Source organism: Athene noctua, chromosome 25, assembly GCF_965140245.1.
Source record: "Athene noctua chromosome 25, bAthNoc1.hap1.1, whole genome shotgun sequence".
Taxonomy (NCBI): Eukaryota; Metazoa; Chordata; class Aves; order Strigiformes; family Strigidae; genus Athene; species Athene noctua.
Window position 1 is genome coordinate 2961416 of NC_134061.1, and position 21607 is coordinate 2983022.

Sequence of the window (21607 nt, forward strand, 5' to 3'; positions counted from 1 at the left end):
AAATATGCCATCTCCTTGTGGAATTCAAATCTCCAACTGTTCAACTGGCATGGACATCTCTGCAGTAACAACACATGCCACAGATTGTGAGTTAACTTGAATTACATTTCAGATCTGGGGAGGGGAGGATGTCAGTGGGAGGTTTATGAACAGTATGCTCTAGCTCTGATGTTGTTATAACCAGATGGCTTCAGCTGTATCATTTACAATAAAAAAAAAAAAACAAACAAACAAAAAAGTGAAGTTGACAAATAAATCATTAATTCACCTGCAGCCAGAACAATGTGAACAAGACGCCTCCTTCGTGGATCTCATTTCAGCCCTTCCATGACAGCGACTTCTGCAACTGCGCCTGGCTCCGTGGGAAGGGCTGGGACAGACGAGCCCCAGAACAGATTATTTTCCTGCAGGTATCTCATCATCCTCTGGGGAAAGAGGCTGCCAAACCCGTATCGCTCTCCCGTAAATATGTGTGTGTGTGTCCCCTCCACCCCCCCAAAAAAACCAGGCTGAGGACACACGACGTGAGCACCCGTTTACTTTCTTCCAGGGCAAGGCTGAGCCAGGGACACTCCTCTGACAGTTGGTCACTCTAACGTGACAAGGATAAAAGGTCTCCTTCAGGTTTGGGTATTTCAGTAAACAATGCAGTTACTGCAGCGTAATTAGACATCTCTGTGCCACACGGACAACTTCTGCAATTACCTGGCACTGAACTTTTCATGTCTGTATGCAATTATAAGCTAGAAACGGAGGGTTTGAGTTCTGACAGGGTAGTGGGGAGAATGCTTTGCTTACCTACAAGGAAACACAACGTTAAATCCAATATAAAAGGAATTAGTGGTGTTCAAGCAATGGCTGTAATGTGGGAATTTGTGAACCAGGTAAAAGGAAGGCTTTTACTCTACAGCCTGTTGTGTGTTCGTGATGAGAGCCTTGGTGGGGGAACACAAAAAAAGGGGCCGGGACCCTCTCATGAGTCACCGTTTGATAAAAATAGACAGCAGCTAGATTAAACACACGAGTGTATGAACGGAATTCTCCTTCACACAAGGGACAAGAGGCTGTGAGAGAAAGTATGATAACAGAATGAAAAAATCAGAGACAACAGATACCTCATCTATTTTCTAGACAAAACAGAGTTATTCTCTGTAATCCATTACATGCCCTACCTGACCATCTTAAGGTCAGAGCAATTTGCCACTGCCCCAGCACTGCGTATTTCAATCTAACCTCCCCGGAGATTTGGGGCTAATGATGACAGAAATGGATGGCGTCTATCCTACCCAGACATCCTGCGTTGCACCTTAATGTTATAAAACAGATGGTGGTTTATACGGTTCTCCCTTCCCACATCTGAATGGGTACAGGTAAAAGGAAGGACCCTGGGTCAGCTTCACACAGCTATTATTAGAACCAAGGCTCTCTAGTATTTTGGGAATACCTGCTACGAGAAGTAAGACAGGTTTGCGTTGCAATTGTGTGTGCAACATTCCTTAATAAATCCCATTCTGGTTCCAGGAACAGCATGTCACTACAAGTACATGGCAGCAGACTGCAACTGAACCTTTTGGAAGCTGGTTTTAAACCGAGAAGTCTTAAAATGAAACAAAAAAAAGACAACAGATACCACACAGTGCAAAATAGTAATTATTTGTATTTTCAAAAAGAAAAAAAAAAAAGTTACCAGCTATTTTGAAACTTCTTCCTTGTAAGAAGAGTGACTAATAGAAAGGAACAGGACTGGCTCCTATATAGGTACAAACAGTTGTTAAGAATCATTTAGCAACTCAGAACAGGGACTTTTAACGCAGCGTTCATGAACAATAAATTTTTTTTGTTTTATAAAAGGGGGAGGAGGGAAATAAAGCAAGGAAAAATGCCAAAAACATTTCCCACAATATCTAAAAACAGTAACCGTTGTTCTTGTCAGACAGCACACTCCAGATCAAGGATTTTCTAGACCTTTCAAAACCAATACAGACTTGCCAAAGGCTGCCTTCAGTCTATTCACACCCTCCAGAACACACAGCCTTTCACTGCCCCCTTTCACTTCAATCTGTCATTTTATAAAAGGTGGGTTTTTAAATTTTTTTGTGTTTTTTTTTTTTTTTTTTTTTTTTTCAATTAACATACAAGTGCTACTAACAGAGAAACTGATCTTGTTGCTGGATGGCAATAAGGAGTTACACAAACGTCCAGTTTTTAGCTCAGCTGGAAGGACTTAAAATTCTCTTTTTTTGATATAAATACTACTGGAGCTCTCATCAGGTGCTTCCTTTCCAGAACCTCACTGGAAATTCTTTTTAACCTTCCAACGCTCTTCAAAGCTAAAAAGTCCTCTTGCTCCAGGCATCTGACGATTTGTTCTGTGCTGCCAGACGCAGAGACGTTGTTTTCCCCAGTACCACTGCTGGGTTATTCCGACTTGGGTCGGTGCCTAAACCAAACTCTGTACTTAATTGACTCAGCCAAGTCGAAGGGAACACACAGACGATGCAGCAACAGGGATTCGTTAGGTTGAACAGCCCCAGAGCCCCAGGCCCACCCTCCCCCCTCTCCCCAAGTTACTTGGTGCTGTTTTAAAAAGTCTGGGTGTCACGAAGCAGTCTTTTCCCCCCAACAACAGAGTAAAAGCTCCACAGATTTCGTCATCTACCTGGTGGTCAAGGTTACAGCAGCAACAGTTGACGCTGCTTCCAAAAAAAAATATGGGGTGGTGTGACAGATGGGGCTTTAGGATTGCTTCAGTCGTTTACGTGGGGGCCCCAGAAAGGGGCACTGCGCAGAGGCCAAAGAGCGATACGCCTCAGCCACCAGATGCGGATGTGATACTACCATGGACTTCCAGCCTGATGTCTCCATGACGTCAGAGGCATGACTAGAAATAAGAGAGAATAAATCTGAAGTTATCAACTGAGGATAAAAAGGATTAATTAAGGGAGATTCTTTCCACGTGCCTAAAACCTGACATTTTTAGCGTGGCGTTTTAGGATCGTCCTGGGTGTATGCTTTGGCTCTGCTGGCACAAGTTCTATGCTGGACAGTCTTTCAACTTTTGGATGGGAAGCTCAAACACACACAACGATCCCAGGTGGAGGACAGCAGGAACACAGTGCTTATCTACCCTGACTACTCAGCACAGAAGTATTTTAAATCAATATAGGAAGTAGTGAGAAAAACTGTATTAACTGACAAACAGGACTAAAAAAGTTTCCAGACATGGTAGTCATTTTACATCTACTGAAAGGTCTGTTATATTAGGAGTTGCAAACAGAGCCTCAATATCAGGGACTACCTGATATTCTACCACCTGGAAGTTCTTGTGATCTGTTCAGCAGACAGCAGGACTGTCTGTTAGCTACTACGGATCTCTTCCTAAGAGCACAAGAACTTTCTTGTCCCAGCAGGACAAGACTAATCTGCCCTTAGGGCAACATCACTTCTGGGGTGCCAGATAAACAACAGATCACAATGGGAGAACTAAAAGAGAAAAATAATACAGGAGAATCTCCCCTGCATACAACAGTTGACGAGTTGTGAGTGTTTTTTGCTAACAAACACGACTTCCCTCTAGATTTGTTGCACCCTGGAACAGTAAACTCACTAGTTAATGAAGTCCACTGCTTGAGTTTTCAGTTGATCAGCACTATGTAGGTCAGCTAGAATAAGGATCTCAGCTGCATTTTCCACAGACAGGTTACTGCACAGGGCATCCTCACACATCACCTTCAGACGTTCTAGAGCGTACTGCAAAATACAAGCCAAAGTAGAGTTACAAAGAAGAAAACATCTCACCAGGCCTGATGTGAAGCCTTACTCGTGCTCCTTCACTCTCTGGTAACAAACTATATTACGCTGAACAGATCTCTTTGCTTTGTTGTATGCATCTGAACTGTCCTCAAAGAAGTAGTGAGCAGCAAAATAAATAAATAAATAAATAAATAAAAGATTCATGATGTACCCACCCTGAGGAAAGCAATGGAGAGGAAACATACCCACCATAACTCTCATCCCGGCCTTCTTATGTTACAGGCTTACTTGTGCTGTGTTCATGCTTTGAAATGAGAATTTCAGGTCACCTGTAATACTTATTATCTCAGCTACCTCAAGGCACAGAACGCTAAAGCCAAATCTTTATTCTCACTCTGTTACTGCATGACAGTATTACCTGGGTTCAGTGGGAAGACCTATCTAACAGTGAATGCTCCATAGGTGTTCCAGTGATGTTTAAGGCAGTTTTCACTCAATTCCTTTACCATTAATGACCTGCACGTTAAGATCAGCCGTGCTCAATCAAGTACATGCTACCAGTTTAACACTACGATGTTAAACAAATGCCCCTGATTTCTTGCAGCTATCCAGTTAGAAATGAAACACCACAGCACGTCTGTAATGCCCTGGCAAACGCTCTATTGTAATTTCACATTCTCAGTCTAAGAGTTTCTATCATTCAATTGTGCATTTGCCTCAATATTTTTTAGATCCGTGGCGCTGGGTCACATCAGTGGTTTGTGAAATTCAAAGGACATGCTTAGCAGAAGAGTGCTAACAAATTTCACACTCTACTTTCTGCAGCACTTCAGGCAGTATTGAAACATGCAGACACAGCCCAGATTTTTCAAAAGCAACACAGTGGTCTTGGTCAGCCTTCAAAAAGGTCAATACTCAGAAAAGGGGAAGCCACTCGGTATCAAGAAGTAAAACCTAAACCCCAAATCTCAGTCTTTTGGAATATCATAGCTGGGAATTGTGAGACTGAGATACTTCTGAAAACCTGGGGGGGTGTGATCTGATTGTGGGGTTTGTGGCTCTTTGGATGAAACAAACTGAGTATTTCTGAATAATTCTGAATATTCTAGATCCCATGATTACACTTCACAAGGATTAGGACAGTAGTAAACTCTAGCAAAAGTTCTTATACGAGTAATAACATTAACACTATGTAAATGGTTCTAAAGATTAAACACAGTTAAGACTTCTTCATGTTACGACTTCAAATTGAATGACAATTCTAAAAAAAGAAAAATCTTTTGAGTTTGTTAATTTTTTTCATCTAACTGTATTTGAGAGTACCCTTCGTACCATTTATACAGCTTTTCTGAACAACTCGGCGATGATGTGGCATACAAGTTCTTCACTATATGAGGCTGCATTTGGAAAAGATACCAGATTTATATGGACTGTTCTGTCCTGAACCTCAATAAAGAGCTGGTAACAAGCTCATCTGCATGACGACAGGAGTGTGTACCATATGATAAGCACTATTACTATAAAATAATTTTATATTCCGATTGAAATTTTCATCCCATTATGATTAAATTTAAATGAATAATTTTAGATTATAAAAACATTTTTTCACTTAATTGAAGTAATTATCACTGAGACTCGAGGCATGGCACTCATAACCAGGACAGTTTTCTCCCACCAGAACATCTGAGAAGGAAAATCAAATTTACTTGCTTAATTTGTATTACTAAAACAGTTTCAAATGAGGGGCAAGCCATTAGTTTATGTTATTGTCTGTCAGTATCTTAAAATGCAGTAAATGAAGCTTAAAATTATTCCTTTTGTAAATTGAATAGTCTCCTCCCATGCATATACAATTTTTATTTCAATTTTCACTACAAATAGCTCAGCTTCTAATTACATAGTTGGGCAAAAGTAGCCATTCTGGTCTCTCAGGTACCAGAATTTCCCATTCCCCCTTTTCTTAATTACAATTTAAAAGAACACCCTACCTAACAGCATACGTACCCAAGAGGCTGAAATAGTATCTCCTGGGTTGAGAAGACATGCTTTGTTTTGGTTTTGGTCTAATTACATATTTCCCCCAAGAGACAGGAGGAACTCAGAAGAAGCTGTTTCAGTCTCCTGGGTAAATATTAGATGTTTTATGTGCCTTCATGAAAGATTTTTTATTTCTGCTTTTAAAAGACACACAATGAGTTTAAAAGGAAAAAAAAAAACCTACATTAAAAGCCAGGAAACTCAAAGTTAAAGCCTACTCTGTCCTTAATGTACTGCTTCTTACTTACACTTGTCTCAGTTAAAGATGGTATGTGAGCTCTCAATCAATACTCTTTAAATATTGAATAAAATGTGGCAATGGGTATAATCAGGCCAAGATTCTCCTTGCATTATTTCCCATTTTGATTCTAGTTGCAGTGGCCTAATAATGGCATATGGAGCATTTCACCTCTAAAAATCAGCATTTTTGATGAAGCCCAGGGTTGCAGCGACAGGGAATTTGATGGCTGCGTGGTGGTTGCGTGGAAGAAGGTTACATGCATCCACATCTCAAAATCCACCACCCTAACTGGCACCCCCAAGAGAATCCAAGGACTGAAGAAGCATGGAGACTGAACTACGCTCTCACCCCTAGAGGTGGTCCCTCCGGGTCAGAGTTGAGGCACATTGGCAGGGCAGTGTGGAGAATCTTGCACTGCTGCTACCCGTGCTGAACCTGTTCGATGGATAAATTCACTTTTAAGAGAAAAAAGAAAAAGGAAATAAAATTTTCATTATATATTACAGATTTTCACTGGTTAATACGGCTCAGTGGCCAGCAGAGCACTCTTCTGTCCTTGGGGCTGCAAAGGGAAGGAGGCAGAGGCTGGCTGGCAAGGCCACAGCGCTGCACCTGCTACACAGGGACTACCAGCAGCCTTCCAGTCAGACCAACCCCAACACCTCCTTGGCAAGGACCCTGCAAAACCACAGATGGGTTAGGCAACAGGGCTTCCTCCAGTGCACCCCTTCTCTCCATAAACAGCAGGGATCGCCACTGCAAAAAGAAAATAAACAGCAGAACCTTCCCACTCTTGGCTATCCATCACCTTAGAGCATCTCTTGGAGCTGCTGATACCAGCCAGACCAGAAGCAGCAAGCCCTGTTTGCCAGGGCAGAACACTACTTTTGAGATTTGGTGATAGCCACACTAAAAAAAAAAAAAAAAAAAAAAATCACCAGGTCCACCTCGAAATTTTCTTCTCACCCCCAGCTACATTATGCTGAATAAAGATGTCCTCTGAAATGTTAAAACGGCGCTTAAAAATGAGCAGTAAAGACAGAAATTCCTGATGTTATATGTTAAGTATCTATACAGCTATAGGTATCTTATATGTATATCTTATAGGTATCTAATACTACATCTAAGCTTACCTGCGAGCCACCACCAGTGCAAAGAAACTGCCCAACCACAATGATCCCATGAAAAATCTTACTGCTACAAACACCAAGGAGCACTGTGCAAGGCGCACGTCATTCCCAGTTCTCTGAACACCCATAAATCCCCACCGTACCTTGTCAGCAGCTGCCAGCAAGTCATCAGCCATTTTGTCAAGATTTGGTGCCTTCCCCGTGTAAATAAAGCACATCATTTCCTTAAAAACTTCAGGCTCCACATCATTGATTTCAACCCGGTTCTGTAGCAGAAAAATGAAGCTTATTAAGATGCTGACAAAAGGCTAAAGGTTTCCTTCTACTCAAGTTCTTTCAGTATTCAGATATTTGCTACAAACTATGTAGAACGTGTACTACTTGCGGAAAAAAAAAAAATTAAATGTGGATGGAGTAAGAAAAATTCTAAGTTGTACTTCACATTCACTGCTTGTCCCTATCCCACCCCAGACTCTTTCCCCAAGAGTAACAAAGGTAACAATTGCCTCCTCCATCCCTTTCTTCCTCCCTTCAGGACAGCTGAAGCAGAGACTTGCATCTAATGTGAGAAAAACAGTTAAAAGGTGACAAGAGTCACAAACACTACATAAGAAAGTTATCTGACCAGTGATGCTAGGAGTTGACTAGAGAGCTATTCACCTAGCCAGAGGAGTTCTCCTTCCTTCAGGAACTTACCTTTTTGCTCTCTTCCATCTCATGCTCAAACATGGCACTGAAAACCGGGGAACGTGCTACAGCAGTGGGGAAAATAAAACAGTTAGAGATGCTCTTTTACTCTTCAGAAGGTGCTAAGTGTAGCTTGCTAACACTTCCAACAACTATGCTGCTGCTTAATGCAGGAAAAATCCTCATATATATAAGACAGGTCAAATTGTGTATAACTGGTAAACAAGCATAGGTTGTGATATAATGTAATGTGGCCAACGTAGCTTCAAAGCAGGCATGGGAGAGTTTATGATGTCCTTTTAAGCAAGGCTGAAGGGTACATGGGTGGTAAGGTAGGTTTCTTGACTTCACAGTGAAGTATTCCTTTAGCAATGCACTAACTTCTCCTTACAAATGCTTTAGCAATCCATTACAGCGTGCTGCAGCCACACAAGAATCCTCCTACCATCCTCGTCATAGGAGGAGACAGGCAATTAAAAAAATGGAGTGGATATTTCTTCTCTACCTCTAACAGTTCACGAAACAGTACTGTATGACAGCTCTGCAGTTAAAAGAGCTGCAGAAATCTCCTTTAAAGATGAAATAACTCAAACCACTTGCCCTCAGGTAGTTGTCCCCTATCCCACTAAAGCCCATCGAACTCAAGACTCACCTGCTAGTATGGCTTTGTGAGCCTGGAATTCCTGGCCTGCAACGCACAGGCAACAGTCTGTGAAGCGGGAATTCTCCCAGAGTCCTCCCAACTCATCTGCCAAGCGGCACTCAGGTACCTTCACCATATTCATAGTGTTCTGGCCAGAGATGTTGACAGAATCCTGGACCACACTCACCTGGAGGTGGGGGGAAAAAAAAAGCAAACAACCCACAAACTCAAAAACTCACACTGGAAAAAAAAAACATCTCCCTACAGGAAGTTTTTATTTCCAGGGCAAGTGAAGGGAAATGCAAAGCAAACCCCACGCTTCTCAAGCAGAACTGCTGTATGATTCAAAATGTCTCCATCTTTAAAGCATCCTTTCTACCCTGTCTTAACCCTGTTCTCTGCTCCTCCAAAGTGTTTATCCCAAGTCCTAAATCACCCCAGCAGATTTGCTTCTTGACCCCAAACTAACATCACTTCTATGCTCTTATTTAATCATAATTTTATTAGATGGTTTCCTAAGGAAGTGGAATCTTATTTTTCTGCTTTTACAGACACCATACCTGACCTAGTTTTTTCCTTCTATCAACACTCTGAAACCCTCCTCAATCAATAATGCAATACAGACAGCAGTACAAATGAAAATTAAGTATACAGAGAGCTTCTACAACCAAGCACTGCATCCACACATGTACCCAAGGGCCGTGTCTGACCCCCCAAATGTCTTGCTGTTTCTGGTTCTAAATTTCTTCAAGAGTTCAACGCTTCCATCCCATTAAAAAATAAAATTAAAAGAAACCCTAATCAGTGAGTTTTAAAAAGCAGGTTTTTGTCAAGTAACTAGGATGATTTGTGGAAGGCAGATGGATTCCCTTATCACCTGCTCTAAAGCAGACGTGGTTAGGCAGGGACCATACATCGCCGTACTGGCTGATGAATAACCTACACAAAGGGAACCATGAAGAGCCTATTCAGCACCAAACCATTATTGTCAAACACACAGTAAATCACATGCCTTCTACAGCAGACTCCAATTAGAAAAGATCAGAGTGACTAATACTACCTCGCTATAACAAAGAATAAAGGAAGAAGCTGATTGACAGGGAAGCAGACGTGAGACTATTTCCTGGATTTCTGTCAAGTACAAGTTAAATTTCATTTCTATTAATAACCAATGGCCAAAGAACAACAACGGACAGCAAATGAACCTTCAGTTATGTAAAAGGAGAAGTAAATTATGAAGCGAGACATGTGACAGAAGCAGCAGGAATTTTCCTTAGAAGATAACAGCACCCCAACTCTTGAGAAACCTCCAGTGGGTTTTTATGGCAGACAGATCTTGTGCAAACTATACAACACTCCAAACAAATATCAGATGCTGCTTGCCAAAGGACACTAACAATTAGCCAGAGCAATTGTGAAGAAGCTAATGTTCTTCGTCATTAATCTGACAATTACATCATCTTTTTGCCCTGTGACTTCTAGCCCAGCAACATCGACTCGAGGATGGGTAAAATTTCATCAGATTCACTAAAAAGGAATTCTAAGATGCAGATCCCTTGCTAGAGTCCAATACCGGTTACAGATAAACCAAAAAAGACTTGCAAACTGTGTCTCAAACCAACAAATAAATCTTCATATATGAAAGGCAGTTACTGGCATGAAAATCTATTACATGGCTTTTTACATAAGGAGTTTAGACTGGTACATTCCAAGAGGTGACCAGCCTTAGAGGTCAAAACAGATAAGGTTTTGCTTAAGCTATTTTCAGCATCTTAGCAAGAGAAGCAATGCTGCCCAGCTCAGAAGGGAGCTATTACCACAACTTTGGGAACACCGTTCTTTTTGAAGATTTACCAGAATGATATTTACTTACGATGCTGGAATATAATTTAAACAGCAAAAAAGTAATGCAGTTGGGATATGAGCAATCAACCTCACCTGCAGAACAGAGGTTGAAAAATCCCCAAACTGACAACTAAACGAGGTCAGATTTGAAATGTTTGACAAGGAACATCATTCTCTGCCTTAACACCATTTTCAGCAAGATGTTATCTGTGTTCAGCACCAGACATGAGCAGAGAGCAAAAGGCTTTTTCCTTTTAACTTTAATAAAGGAATGAGAAGGTGCAGCAGAGACACTCAGCAACCTTCTGGTCTACAGAAAACTCCAACATATCCCCACATAACAAGCATCTCAACATCCAGTATTGCTAACTCTTTAGGGAGAGTTTCTACATACAGAACATGCTTGCTGAAAGTACAGATGTGAGCAGCATCACTTGGCACCTGTGGCCAGGAGGGAAGCATTAGGAGAGCATATGGCACACTGGTTTACATGCTAAGAGACTTATAAGCTCAGGGAAGAAAAAGCAAAAAAAGGAGTCTGGAAAAAAAACCACAAACACCCAAGCTGTTAAAAGTTCTTGACAAACTGTTTCCAGACAGCAAAAGCTTCCCTTCTGATATCACTAAACTTAAGATTTCTTACATGTTAGACTGTAAAACAAACAGAAAGAGAAAACAGAAGATATCAAGGCCAGGTGAAGCCAGCAACAAGTTTTCTCTTCATCCAGAACAAACAAGAACTGAGCTGAAGCTTTTGAAGGGAGTAATTCAGTTGTATTAGAACTGGTTGCCAAGACTACTGGTGGATCTCAGGTTTATCTACATCACACCTCACAAATTCCCTTCTCAGACATTAATTTTTGAGTTTTGCTCCACAATTGTAAGTTTTCTGGCTCTTTTATCATAAAGGAAAGAATAACTGCCAGACCTACAGAGGTGTCATCCAAGACACTGTCGTCTTCTCCTCCCATATTGCTACAAGTGTTGAAGGAAGGGGTCCCTCCATGACACTAATAATTTATGCTACTGATTGAATACACATGTTTTTAGGAGATGTTTGTCAATTTAAATATGTGCATGCTTATGATGGCCAACAAAAATGGAAAAAATACCCCACAAAACAAACCCCATCACAAAAAAAACCCCAAACAACCCAGCTGTCAGACAACTCCGAAGCATTTCTTTCATTCCTGAAAGAAAACACAGCAAAAGAAAAGACTCCCATACAAAACACTGCAGGAGATCCAAAGAGAGAACAACTTGTTCTACCTGTCTTCTGGCAAAAAAAAAAAAAATCACAGCTACAGGAGGTATTTTGCAGTTAGAAGGACAACGGAAATAAGACAGCAGAACCTCTGAAGACACTAAATTAGAGAGTTAAAATTTGCTCATTAAGGTTTCGAAACTTAAATATCTAGTTTTAGAAATAAGTGTCCGCATCTTTGTCTGAAATGAGCAGCGGTGAAGTAATAGTTTTGTAAGCAGTTGTAGAAAAATACAAACACAATGAACAGAAAATTGTGGTTTACTATAAAATTCCTTTTTCTTAAAATTTTCTTTTTGTTGGCTTAGGAAAATAAAGAAGGCTCTTTATTCAGCAGGCAAGTAATAAGCGGGCCAGTTTCCACTACAGAGCTAGTGTTGGTTATTATCCCAAGTGAGTTTCAAATTAAGAAGTACAAACAGATGGATGATAACACTAAACCAGAAGTGAAATGATAATCAAACATGTTTAATTCCTATCATCATCACAGGTAAAAGACAGATATAAAGTAACAAAAAATAAATGGAAGTGAAATGCGATGAATCACACACAGAAAAAGCTACCAGCCACACGGGTACACACACACACACAGAAATAAAAATCTAAGTGCCATATAAACATCCAGTATTTCTCCTGACACCTCTGACTCCTTAAAAGCAATGATGAAAAAATAAGGTCACACCTACCTTAAGCTAATGGAACTGCTATTCTTTCAGCTGCACAAGAAGACTTACCTCACAGAAGAGAGTGAGTTTGTCATCTGGAAGAAGTCCATTGGCCTCATCCAAAAGAAAGTCTCTTCTAATAAATTTTTTGAATCCCCAGTCCTTGCCTTGTACAAATCGATACGCTCGCTGGCTCTCTGAAAGAAAGACATGGTGCTTCAAACATCAGCTGAGTGACTCGCTTGATCAAACAGCAAAAGACAACCGACCCCATCAGACAGAAAGAGGTTTTACACACCCATTGCTTTTGTTTCTTCTCCTTTAGCATTCAGGATGGAGAATTTGAACTTTGCTCGAACTTCACTTTTTGGACAGCTCACCAGCAACAGATAGAGGGACAGATAATCTTTACTTTCTTCATCCAAGCCTTTAGGGTTCACACGTAAACACCTGTAGAAGCAAGCATCTGAATGAGATGTCAGGAAGTTTTTGGCAGGTCATTCATAGCTTTCAAAGAAAGGGCACTGTAGAATTTTCACAATAAAATGTACAGCAAACAAGTTCTGTTTAACAGCCACTGAACCACAAGGAAATAACTGGTGGGTCAATAGAGTGGAACTGCGTGTTACAGTCAGCCTCATGCTACATCTCCAAGACAGATAATATACAGGCAGTAACTATGGGCAAACCTATTTAAAAAAAAAAAAAAATGGGGGAAAAAGAGGAGGGGTGTACAATTTAAATTACTGAAAAAACACCTTGGATGTCAACTTTCACAAAAAGAAAGTGAAAGAAATAGCAGAATGGAGGCAATGGATTTGAAAAAGTGCAATAAATCCAGAGAAATTCTAGGTAAAATTCCACAGGAAGCAACTGAAAGGAAAAATGCATTTCTAGAAAGCTGGTAGTTTCTCAGAAACATAATATTAGGGTAAAAAGAGAAAAACTACTCTGGTGTGAAGAAAAAGTAGTAAAGTACAGGAAGAGGCTAACTCATAAGCACTTCCGTGACCTGAAACTTGACACAGAATCTAACAAGAAGAAAAAACTAGGCCAAATGACTAACAGCTCAAATACACAAGGACCAAAAAAAAAAAGAAAAAAAAATCAGAAAAATCTAGACATTAAAATGAGATCTGACAAGAAAAGGTTATAAAGGTAAGTAATTTAATAACAAAAAGCAGTCCAAGGAAAGCACAGGTCTGCCACCCAAAGGAAGGGAACACAAATTGTACCATATACACACACACTAAATTATTTAGTGGCTGATTTGCCACAATCTATATTAAAAGAGCTTTAAAGAAAAATGCTAAAACACTTAACATCAGCAACAAGGGATAAAATAAGGAACCAGGTGTCCATGGATCTGCAAGGTCAGACGCAACTCACAGCAGATACACATTCTGACCAAAATCCACTCTGAGTTACTGGAAATTACTTGAGAACTCAGGGAAGATAATAAAGGTTTTAAGGGAAGGGAAAAGGGTAAAAATAATGTCATCTTTAAGAATCAGAAACTGCCGGGCAGAAGGAGTTATGGAACACTGTCACTTAAATCACCTCCGTTTAAGCCTCCAAATTCAGAAAAAGCTGCCATAAGAGAAAGGCAATACAGTAGCAATAATCTTAAACTGCAGGATTTAGAGCACAGGCAAAAATTATCTTTCTAACAACATGGAGTACTAGGGACTGAAACTGGGAGGGTGAAACAGAGCTTGAAAACACTGGCTGTGGACTCTCATTCGCTTATAAGAACTTGTTAAGCTAAGCATCTGTCAAAAAACCCCAAAACTTAATAATATTAAGTTAATATTAGCAGTCATTTGTGGCGTGTCTCTGCTCCAAGGCAGGATGTAGTCTCCCTTCCAGCTACAGCTTCTATTACTTCTGATGTTTCCCATTATCAGAGAAACACTGCAAACAGCCAGATCCTCACATTTGTTTTGTGTGTCCAAACACTGTGCTGAAGCAACAGCACTTTCTCCCTGGGCATATGCTGTACACCCAAGGAAGCAAGAAGCCATGTGCAGTACAAATTTTTAATTTTTTATCTATATCTCTTCCTTCCCCAAATTCTTTCACACAGTTGTATAAACAGAGTGAACCTCTCAACCTCCCTGCTCCATATTCTTACCCAGATCTTCCCCAGTTTCTTACCATTTGAGTTTATCATTGGCTCCAGATGAAAAGGTTGAGCTTTTGATGACCTCACCCATTTCTTCTCGGCAGAAGCTGAAGTTGTTTATGGTCCACATGTAGGAAAACTTCACCACCTTGATCTTAATAGAGAGGATAGGAAGACGCTCAGGGCCACGCTGACTCTGGCCAGGGTCAGGCTGCCTACGCTCATCGTCAGGCTGCCTACGACCACGGTGCCTATGGCCACGGTGCCTATGGCCACGGTGCCTATGGCCACGGTGCCTCCCCCTGGCCATCTTAAAGGCAAAAACTGAAAACTTGGAAGTTTTACTGAGTGGATAGCACCAAATAACCCCCAAGCACAAGACAAGAGTCTCCAAATGGCTGCAAGGGGCAAGTTTGCAAATGGCTGCCAAACGGCTCTAAGGGCAGAGGACAACATTCTACCGTTGCCCCGGTAACGCCTGTGACCAAATACAACACTGCCCAAAAATCCAACTCTAAACTTGTTTCAAATATATTTTTTAATACAGAATTGAATCACGTTATGCCAAGAATATCTTAACACAGTGTAGACTTACCTGAGTGTAGCACCAGCTCTCTGCTACAGGTCCACTCGACATTTCTGCCGGAGGAGGAGGACTCGGCACCCTTGACATCGCCAGTTTGAAGATTAAACAGAATTTCACAACTCAACAGAAGAAATTTATAATCGATTTTGAGCCTGTCAGTCCCCAAAAAGAGAAAAAAATGAAACTAAGAATAAAAAAACCACTTTCAGGAGTGCTGTTAAATCTCATAGGACACAAGTTAAAGCCATCATGCTTTCTCCCTCCTCCCTAGCACCTTCAAAATATGATGTTACATTTATACGTTCTGAAGTGTTACCATGTTTTTTGAAGAGGGGATATACCACCTCCACTCATTTTTTCAATATGCAGCTCCTTATAGGAAATAAGCCTATCATATAATTTCCTTTAAGGAGTCCAAGTCTCAAATAGGAGACTCCCCACTTGACTTGGGATTTACTACTTCACCCTGAGGCCACCATTTCAACTCACTACTTACTCCCTGTTTTAATATTGAGAGTCAACACTGTCAGAGATTAGATTTGACAAATTAAGTTCTTGAACTGAAAAAGCTACAGGTAGCAACATGCAACCCAAACTCAACAGCAAAACAAAACCTTAGGTTCAAAGCGACTCTGGTAACATCAGCAGAATAATTCCCTGCAGTTTAAACCTTTTCCTGAAGCCTTACTATTAGGGAAGGTGTTGGTAACGATTTCTCTACTTCAAACTGAATCCTTTTGGCCTGAGGGGAATTCCCATTGCCTTTATATGCTAGTGAAGTTCCCAACTTCTAAGTGCCAAGTAAAACTGTCATTTGTAGAGAACCTATGGGGTTAAAACCACTGCAGCACCCCTGAAAGACTACAGAGGCACAACTGATGGAACAGGCACCCAGTTACCAGAAGGGAGCTTTTAAAACAAAATAGAATAATCAACCCATCTCTGACTTCTGAGTCCAGATCCCTAAAGGCAGATACACAAAACATCTTCAAAGATGAGCTCAAAAACTAGGATTCTAACTTTAGCAGGTATAAAAGCATCACATGCCTTACAGTTTAGCCTTCTGCTAAACACTTTCTGTTCCACAGGTAGTATTTATCTGCCTTCCTCTTACTGCACAGAACAAGCAGTGAACCACGAGAACTCCACTGCTGTTAGTTCTGTCCTCGGAAGGAGAAAGACATAAAATTGTTGTTATCTTGCAGTGCGAATTGCTTTATATACAAAAGCTGATATTCTATTTATCAGGCAGGTTCACTGGGGAAAAAGGCAAAGCACAGAGAGGCTCATGCTCTTGAGGAAGGCCAAGTCATTAGTTCTTGAAAGGAAATGGTGGAAAGCACAGAGAATATACACCTGAAAATCCCACACCTCAAAACAACAGAAGAATGTTCATAATAAGCACATCAACATACATGCACATACCCCCCCCCAACCTGCTACCAACATAATTTGGAGTCTTTAAGCACAGTTGCAGGGCAGGTCTGGATTTGACTGCAGGCTCCAGCTGCAGACCAGACCTCTCCCAGGTGAGACATCAGTCTCCACTCCAGTTTACGGCCACGTACTCAAATTTTGAGTTCTACACACCTTCAGAAAGTACCTGGAAATACCAGTACACAGGCATTATCTAACTGTAAAACAAGGGTGGGCGTTTCTTTTCAGATTTAATTTCCTTAAAAAGCACAAGTGGGCCCATGTAAACACTGAAATAGAGATACTGGCTATCAAGAGCCAAGAAATAAGTATCTTAGGGTGCAGAGACGCACACTTAACTAGCTGGAAATTTACTTCCCAGAACAAAGCTCAGGGGCAAAAAGACTAACTTGGTAAGGTCCAAGCTGCAGACAACTAGCACTACCGTAAAACCAGGTGCTCTCAGATCAAACTGCTTTACAAACTTCTCGCATTTGCAGTTGGTGCTGTGCATGCAGAATGAGGGGAGGAAAAAAAAAAAGTTTAAAAAGTTGATTTTCAAATGTTGAAAAATCAACATCTTAAAAAGAACAGGACATCAATATGCACTTTGGGTACTTGCTGCAGGTTTTATTACATTAAGCTCAAAATTACCACACTTTCTCTAAATAAATTCAATTATAGCACTCTGTCATTCAAATTAAGGCAAAATTACAGACACTAGTTTTGAATACTCGGCAAACTGCCCTCCTATGGACAACGCTGTCTTGACTCCCAAGGACATCAACACTTCACTATCTCCAGTCACACATCTTGGGGGGGTGAGGGGACACATAAAACCTGAAATTTCAGCACAAGCAGCAAGAAACACCTCCTCCTCTCACCGGCTGGGGAAATTATGGCTTTTTGCTGGTTTTAGTCTATGGGCAGGAGAGACCCAAGCCTTTTCCTTCCCCTTGGGGGTTCACAGAAGCACTGCTCAACTCCACCCAGGCTGTTACATTGTTCTGTGCACAGCTATTTTTAATCTACATTATTCTAGCGATCTGTTTTATAGCACAGGCACAAACAACTGGGACACAAACTCCTGAGAAGAGGGAAAGGATGAAGTTTCTTAATCTCACCTTCTCACCAACGGCAATCTGTCTGCACACTGAGCAACAAGATGCTAAACCTAACTGAAAGGTTTGACCAGAAGAAAGCACAACGAGTAAATAAAACACAAGAGTCAAATGTGAAATTAGGTATTTTTGTTGTTAAAACTGTAGCTAGTTTCAGTGATTTTAGTTTTTAACTAACACCTTTTTACTCAAACTACTTGCAAACCAGAAGTATTCCAGTCTCTTAAAATCCTTATGCAGAGTGAGAAATAAAGCAACTTTTCTTTATCCCTCTAATGCTGCTTAAATAAAAGCCATAACTTAGCTTACAAGAACTTTTGAATTCTCTGAAACACCACCACTATGGCCCTCCATACATCTCCCCATACACCTGGACAAAACTGGGGTGTGAATTAAACCTCAATTCACAACAAACTACTTGGTCTTCCTTTGAACAGGGATTCTGGGCACAGCCCATCTCTGCAGGACACCCTAAAGCCCCGTGTGAGGATCGTGGTGTCACAACTCTGAGGCCACAATGCTGATCTACTTGCCCGGCTTCAGAATAATTACAAGGAACAAAGCCAGAACAGTTGATATAAGGAACCAGTTTTGACATAAGGTATTTATCAACAATAAGAAATTTTCTAAGATGGCTTTTCCTTCTAGGTAAACTGAAACAATTAACTATCTCTACACACACATTAGAGAAGTGGTTTAACACTAAAGGTAATGACCAACTGAAAGACTCCAGTGAGTCCTTCTCGCAGACAGCTTGGTAAGTTTAGGGCTAACACCTCCCTTTTTGGCATTAAAATGAGGGATCAATGAGGAAAGAAAGAGGAGACAACATTTTTTTTTTTTTATGTTACAAGGGCTCCTTCATTCAAGGTTGGAACACCGTGAGAAGTTGAAGGGTTTGCTGGACAGAGGGCTGAAGTTAACCCTAAATTCCCTTCCACTGGTCTCCAAGGAGCAAAATCCAGAAGGCTGTAGCCATCGATCATATTAACTGGGGAAAGAAATAGATAAACATGTGATGCAAAAATCAAAACTTTAACAGCTACTTTTTGTATTTCAACAGGATTTTAAGATGAACCTAAATATTACTTCTGTCTTGCATACGCAAAGAAGTTTTAGAAAGCTTCTGTGGTCTAAAGGGAAGACAAATGTGTGAGCTTGAGATACACTGGACTATTTAATATCCTCTGAGTAACTGTCACTTTTATGTATCCTTTCCTCCCAGATGGCTTGGATAGACAGGTGGTAATAAAAGTTATGACAACGTGCTAATAGAATTGCTGCATGCCAGCACGTTATTTGTTATGCTTTTAAAATGGCCCAAAGGGGACAAAGGTTCTAGATTTTAAAGATTTTCTATTATTCAGAAAATACTTTCAGTCAAAGCTTTTTACAGATGCTTTGTGAGGCAGTTAAATACAGTTGAAAAAAGATGTTAAACTCCAAGCACACCCCTAGATCAATACAGCAATCAACCATCAAATACCTGTCATCAAATGACATCACTGGTACTTTTACCGCTGTACCAAGTCATAATGGGAATAAACAGGTAATATCCATCACTGGTTTTTTGGTAAAAATTACCAGTAAGGAAAAACTTGCCGCTTGCCTTGTTTGGGAAGCCCACGAGGGTCACTAAAATACACTTTCAGAAGTGTGCTTAGAAACTGCCATACCCTGGTTCCACCTTCAAATGCTGAATGGCTGGTCTGGCAGGGACCAGTACTAAATGCATTTTAAAAGGAACCACAGCTGACTTAACTTTCCCTTAAGTTTCTGAAATCAGCAGAGCACCCCCCGGTGTTTATTTGCTCCTGAACACTTAATACTTCGCCACTTCACACTTCTTCACTAACAGTGCTGGCACCTCTGAACTAGGAGTGAATTAAAAAGGGCTGCAGGCAGAAGTTTTAGGAAAACATTTTGTAAGTAGTTTGGATATCAAAATTCTTTCTGACCAGGAGAGGCAGGGACAAACCTGAAAGTACAGGGATAAATATCAAGTCACAGGAAACAAAATATAAAATATTATCCTATGGACCCCAGCGACCCCATGTACAGTCTGCAAGTCTCTTACTTCCCTGATTAGAAATAACAAACAGCACATGCCTCTGGACATACTTAAGATTACAGTTAAGAAAGAATAATTCTCACCTCATTCACAACTACTTCCAGATGAAGACATTTTATCTAAGAACCAGAGCCAAATCAGACCTTTTTGAAGCAGAGGAAATGTTCCCTCGCCACCTTGTCCTCATAATTACCTCCTGACTTAGCAGCTCTACCACGACAGCTCAGCTCAAAACTTTACTGTAGGAATCAACACTCAAAACTATTCTGTGAGCAGCAGAGACTTGACCTGAGAGAGGCAGGGAATATTAACAAGCAGTTCTAGAAGAGGCTTTAAAATTACTAGACTTGTGCTAAACAGCCAGTCACTTTTTGCTTCTCAAGATATACCAGCAGTTTACACTAGAAATTTGCAAATATATTCGTTTTCAGTATGTTTTATTCAGCAAAAGATAACTTACAGAAGCCTGCAAAAGAAGTGTATTTTTAATTAAGTGTTTCAAAAACGGGGGTGGTTGCTTCTTGGACCAGCAACATATCAAAGACTATCCAAGAACAGCACAAAGCACAGAGAAAAGGAGCAGGACAAGATAATTGGAGCAATAAAACAAGAGGATGAGATATGGAAGCACAGGAAAAGGCCATTATCTTCCCGCATTCTTCAAAGCCTTAGAAAGGACAATGGAAGGTCTGAATTTGCTGCTGTAAAGAAAAAAAAAGAAAAAAGAAGAAAAAGGAAAAAAAAAGGGTAAGTTAACTGAAAGAGCAAAGTGGGATGCAATGCTATCTAACTAGTGGATGAATATAAGTTTTCAGATTTTAATGTATACATTAAATAGGGTGGCATACCACAGAAGAAAGCAATGATGGGCAAAGCATTCCCACAGCCTGTGCTAACGACTGCCAAGAGACACCGATTGCAAAGTCTCCTGTGTGGCAGGAAATCTTGTCTAGTTGGAAATGCAGGTTGAAAGTCAGGCACAGTGAATTCCAGAGGTTACACAAAGTTGCCTAATTATTAACACGGTGGTGTAGAAGAGACTGCACCAAGGTAGCAAACAACCTGTACCAATAAAGAGATTTAAGATTAGAAATCAACACTTAGGAAAGATGAAAGTGGCGAACACCAAAAAAGCTACACCTTGAAAGAAAGTCTGGTTTACAAGAGCGAGAGGCTTATCTTTTTGGAACACAGAAATGTGAACAGTTCTACAACAAGAAGCCAGTCATCACCCACAAAAAAAAAACAAACTATAAAGGAGTAACACGAACAGGATATATACAGACTTAATTCTACCTGAGTTAGAGGGAAGAATAATTAACGCCAAAAAAGTGGTTGGTGAATTAAGCTTGAACACTTTCTTAAAAACCAGGAGTGTGTGCATTACACCTTCCTCCAACTTCTGTGCTCTTAAATTCAAAAAAAAAAAAAAAGATCTTACTTAACCTGTACCCCGTTGAGTGCCACAAAAACTGCTGAGCTCAAAATGACACACAGAGTTTCATTTACAATCTTCAGTCATAAGAGAACAGACTGGAAAATCAACACAATCATAGCCGAGATAAAAGGAATGAACTGGCATCCAGTGGAAGATGCATACCAGGCTAAAGGACCTACAATTTCTCATTTGGGAGACAGAAACAATAGAGATAATCTGGTTTCTTTAAAACACAGTGAAAATGATCTCTCCAAGGTCCTATCTATCAGTCCTAATTCAGTGTGTAAGCTGTCCCCATTATACCAGCAGTAGCATTCAGGAACTTGGATGGGTACCTTCTTTTTATTATACCCCGAAGTTGCCAAGCACACTCCAGAAGGCCAAATTCCTGAGGTCACAACAGGGCCCTCTGGACACTGCATAAAAGGAGGATTTTAATTAAGGCAGACACATACATCTTAATTCAGTTTATTTCAGAGAACTCATTATCAAGCTGGAATCCAGAATTACTTTTTTTTTTTTTTTGAGATGACTGAACATGGAAAAGTAGAGGAGTTACCTAGAAAAAGAATTTTCAACACAGTC

The 21607-nt window shown here is 40.5% G+C and overlaps 1 protein-coding gene across 1 annotated transcript in view; it reads right to left on the reverse strand.

Annotated features, from left to right (window-relative positions):
- Nucleotides 1-1640: 1640 nt before the first annotated feature.
- The window catches only part of SPOP (speckle type BTB/POZ protein), a 28459-nt gene continuing 8492 nt past the window's right edge, over nt 1641-21607 (reverse strand). Inside the window, exons 3-11 of the mRNA XM_074926954.1 lie at nt 14986-15128; nt 14423-14544; nt 12564-12715; nt 12335-12462; nt 8501-8678; nt 7858-7913; nt 7305-7427; nt 3608-3750; nt 1641-2881 (exon numbers count right to left, since the gene is read on the reverse strand). Of these exons, the coding sequence (XP_074783055.1) occupies nt 2737-2881; nt 3608-3750; nt 7305-7427; nt 7858-7913; nt 8501-8678; nt 12335-12462; nt 12564-12715; nt 14423-14544; nt 14986-15063 (1125 nt within the window). The 5' untranslated portion in view covers nt 15064-15128 and the 3' untranslated portion in view covers nt 1641-2736. The remainder of the gene's footprint in view (nt 2882-3607; nt 3751-7304; nt 7428-7857; nt 7914-8500; nt 8679-12334; nt 12463-12563; nt 12716-14422; nt 14545-14985; nt 15129-21607) is intronic.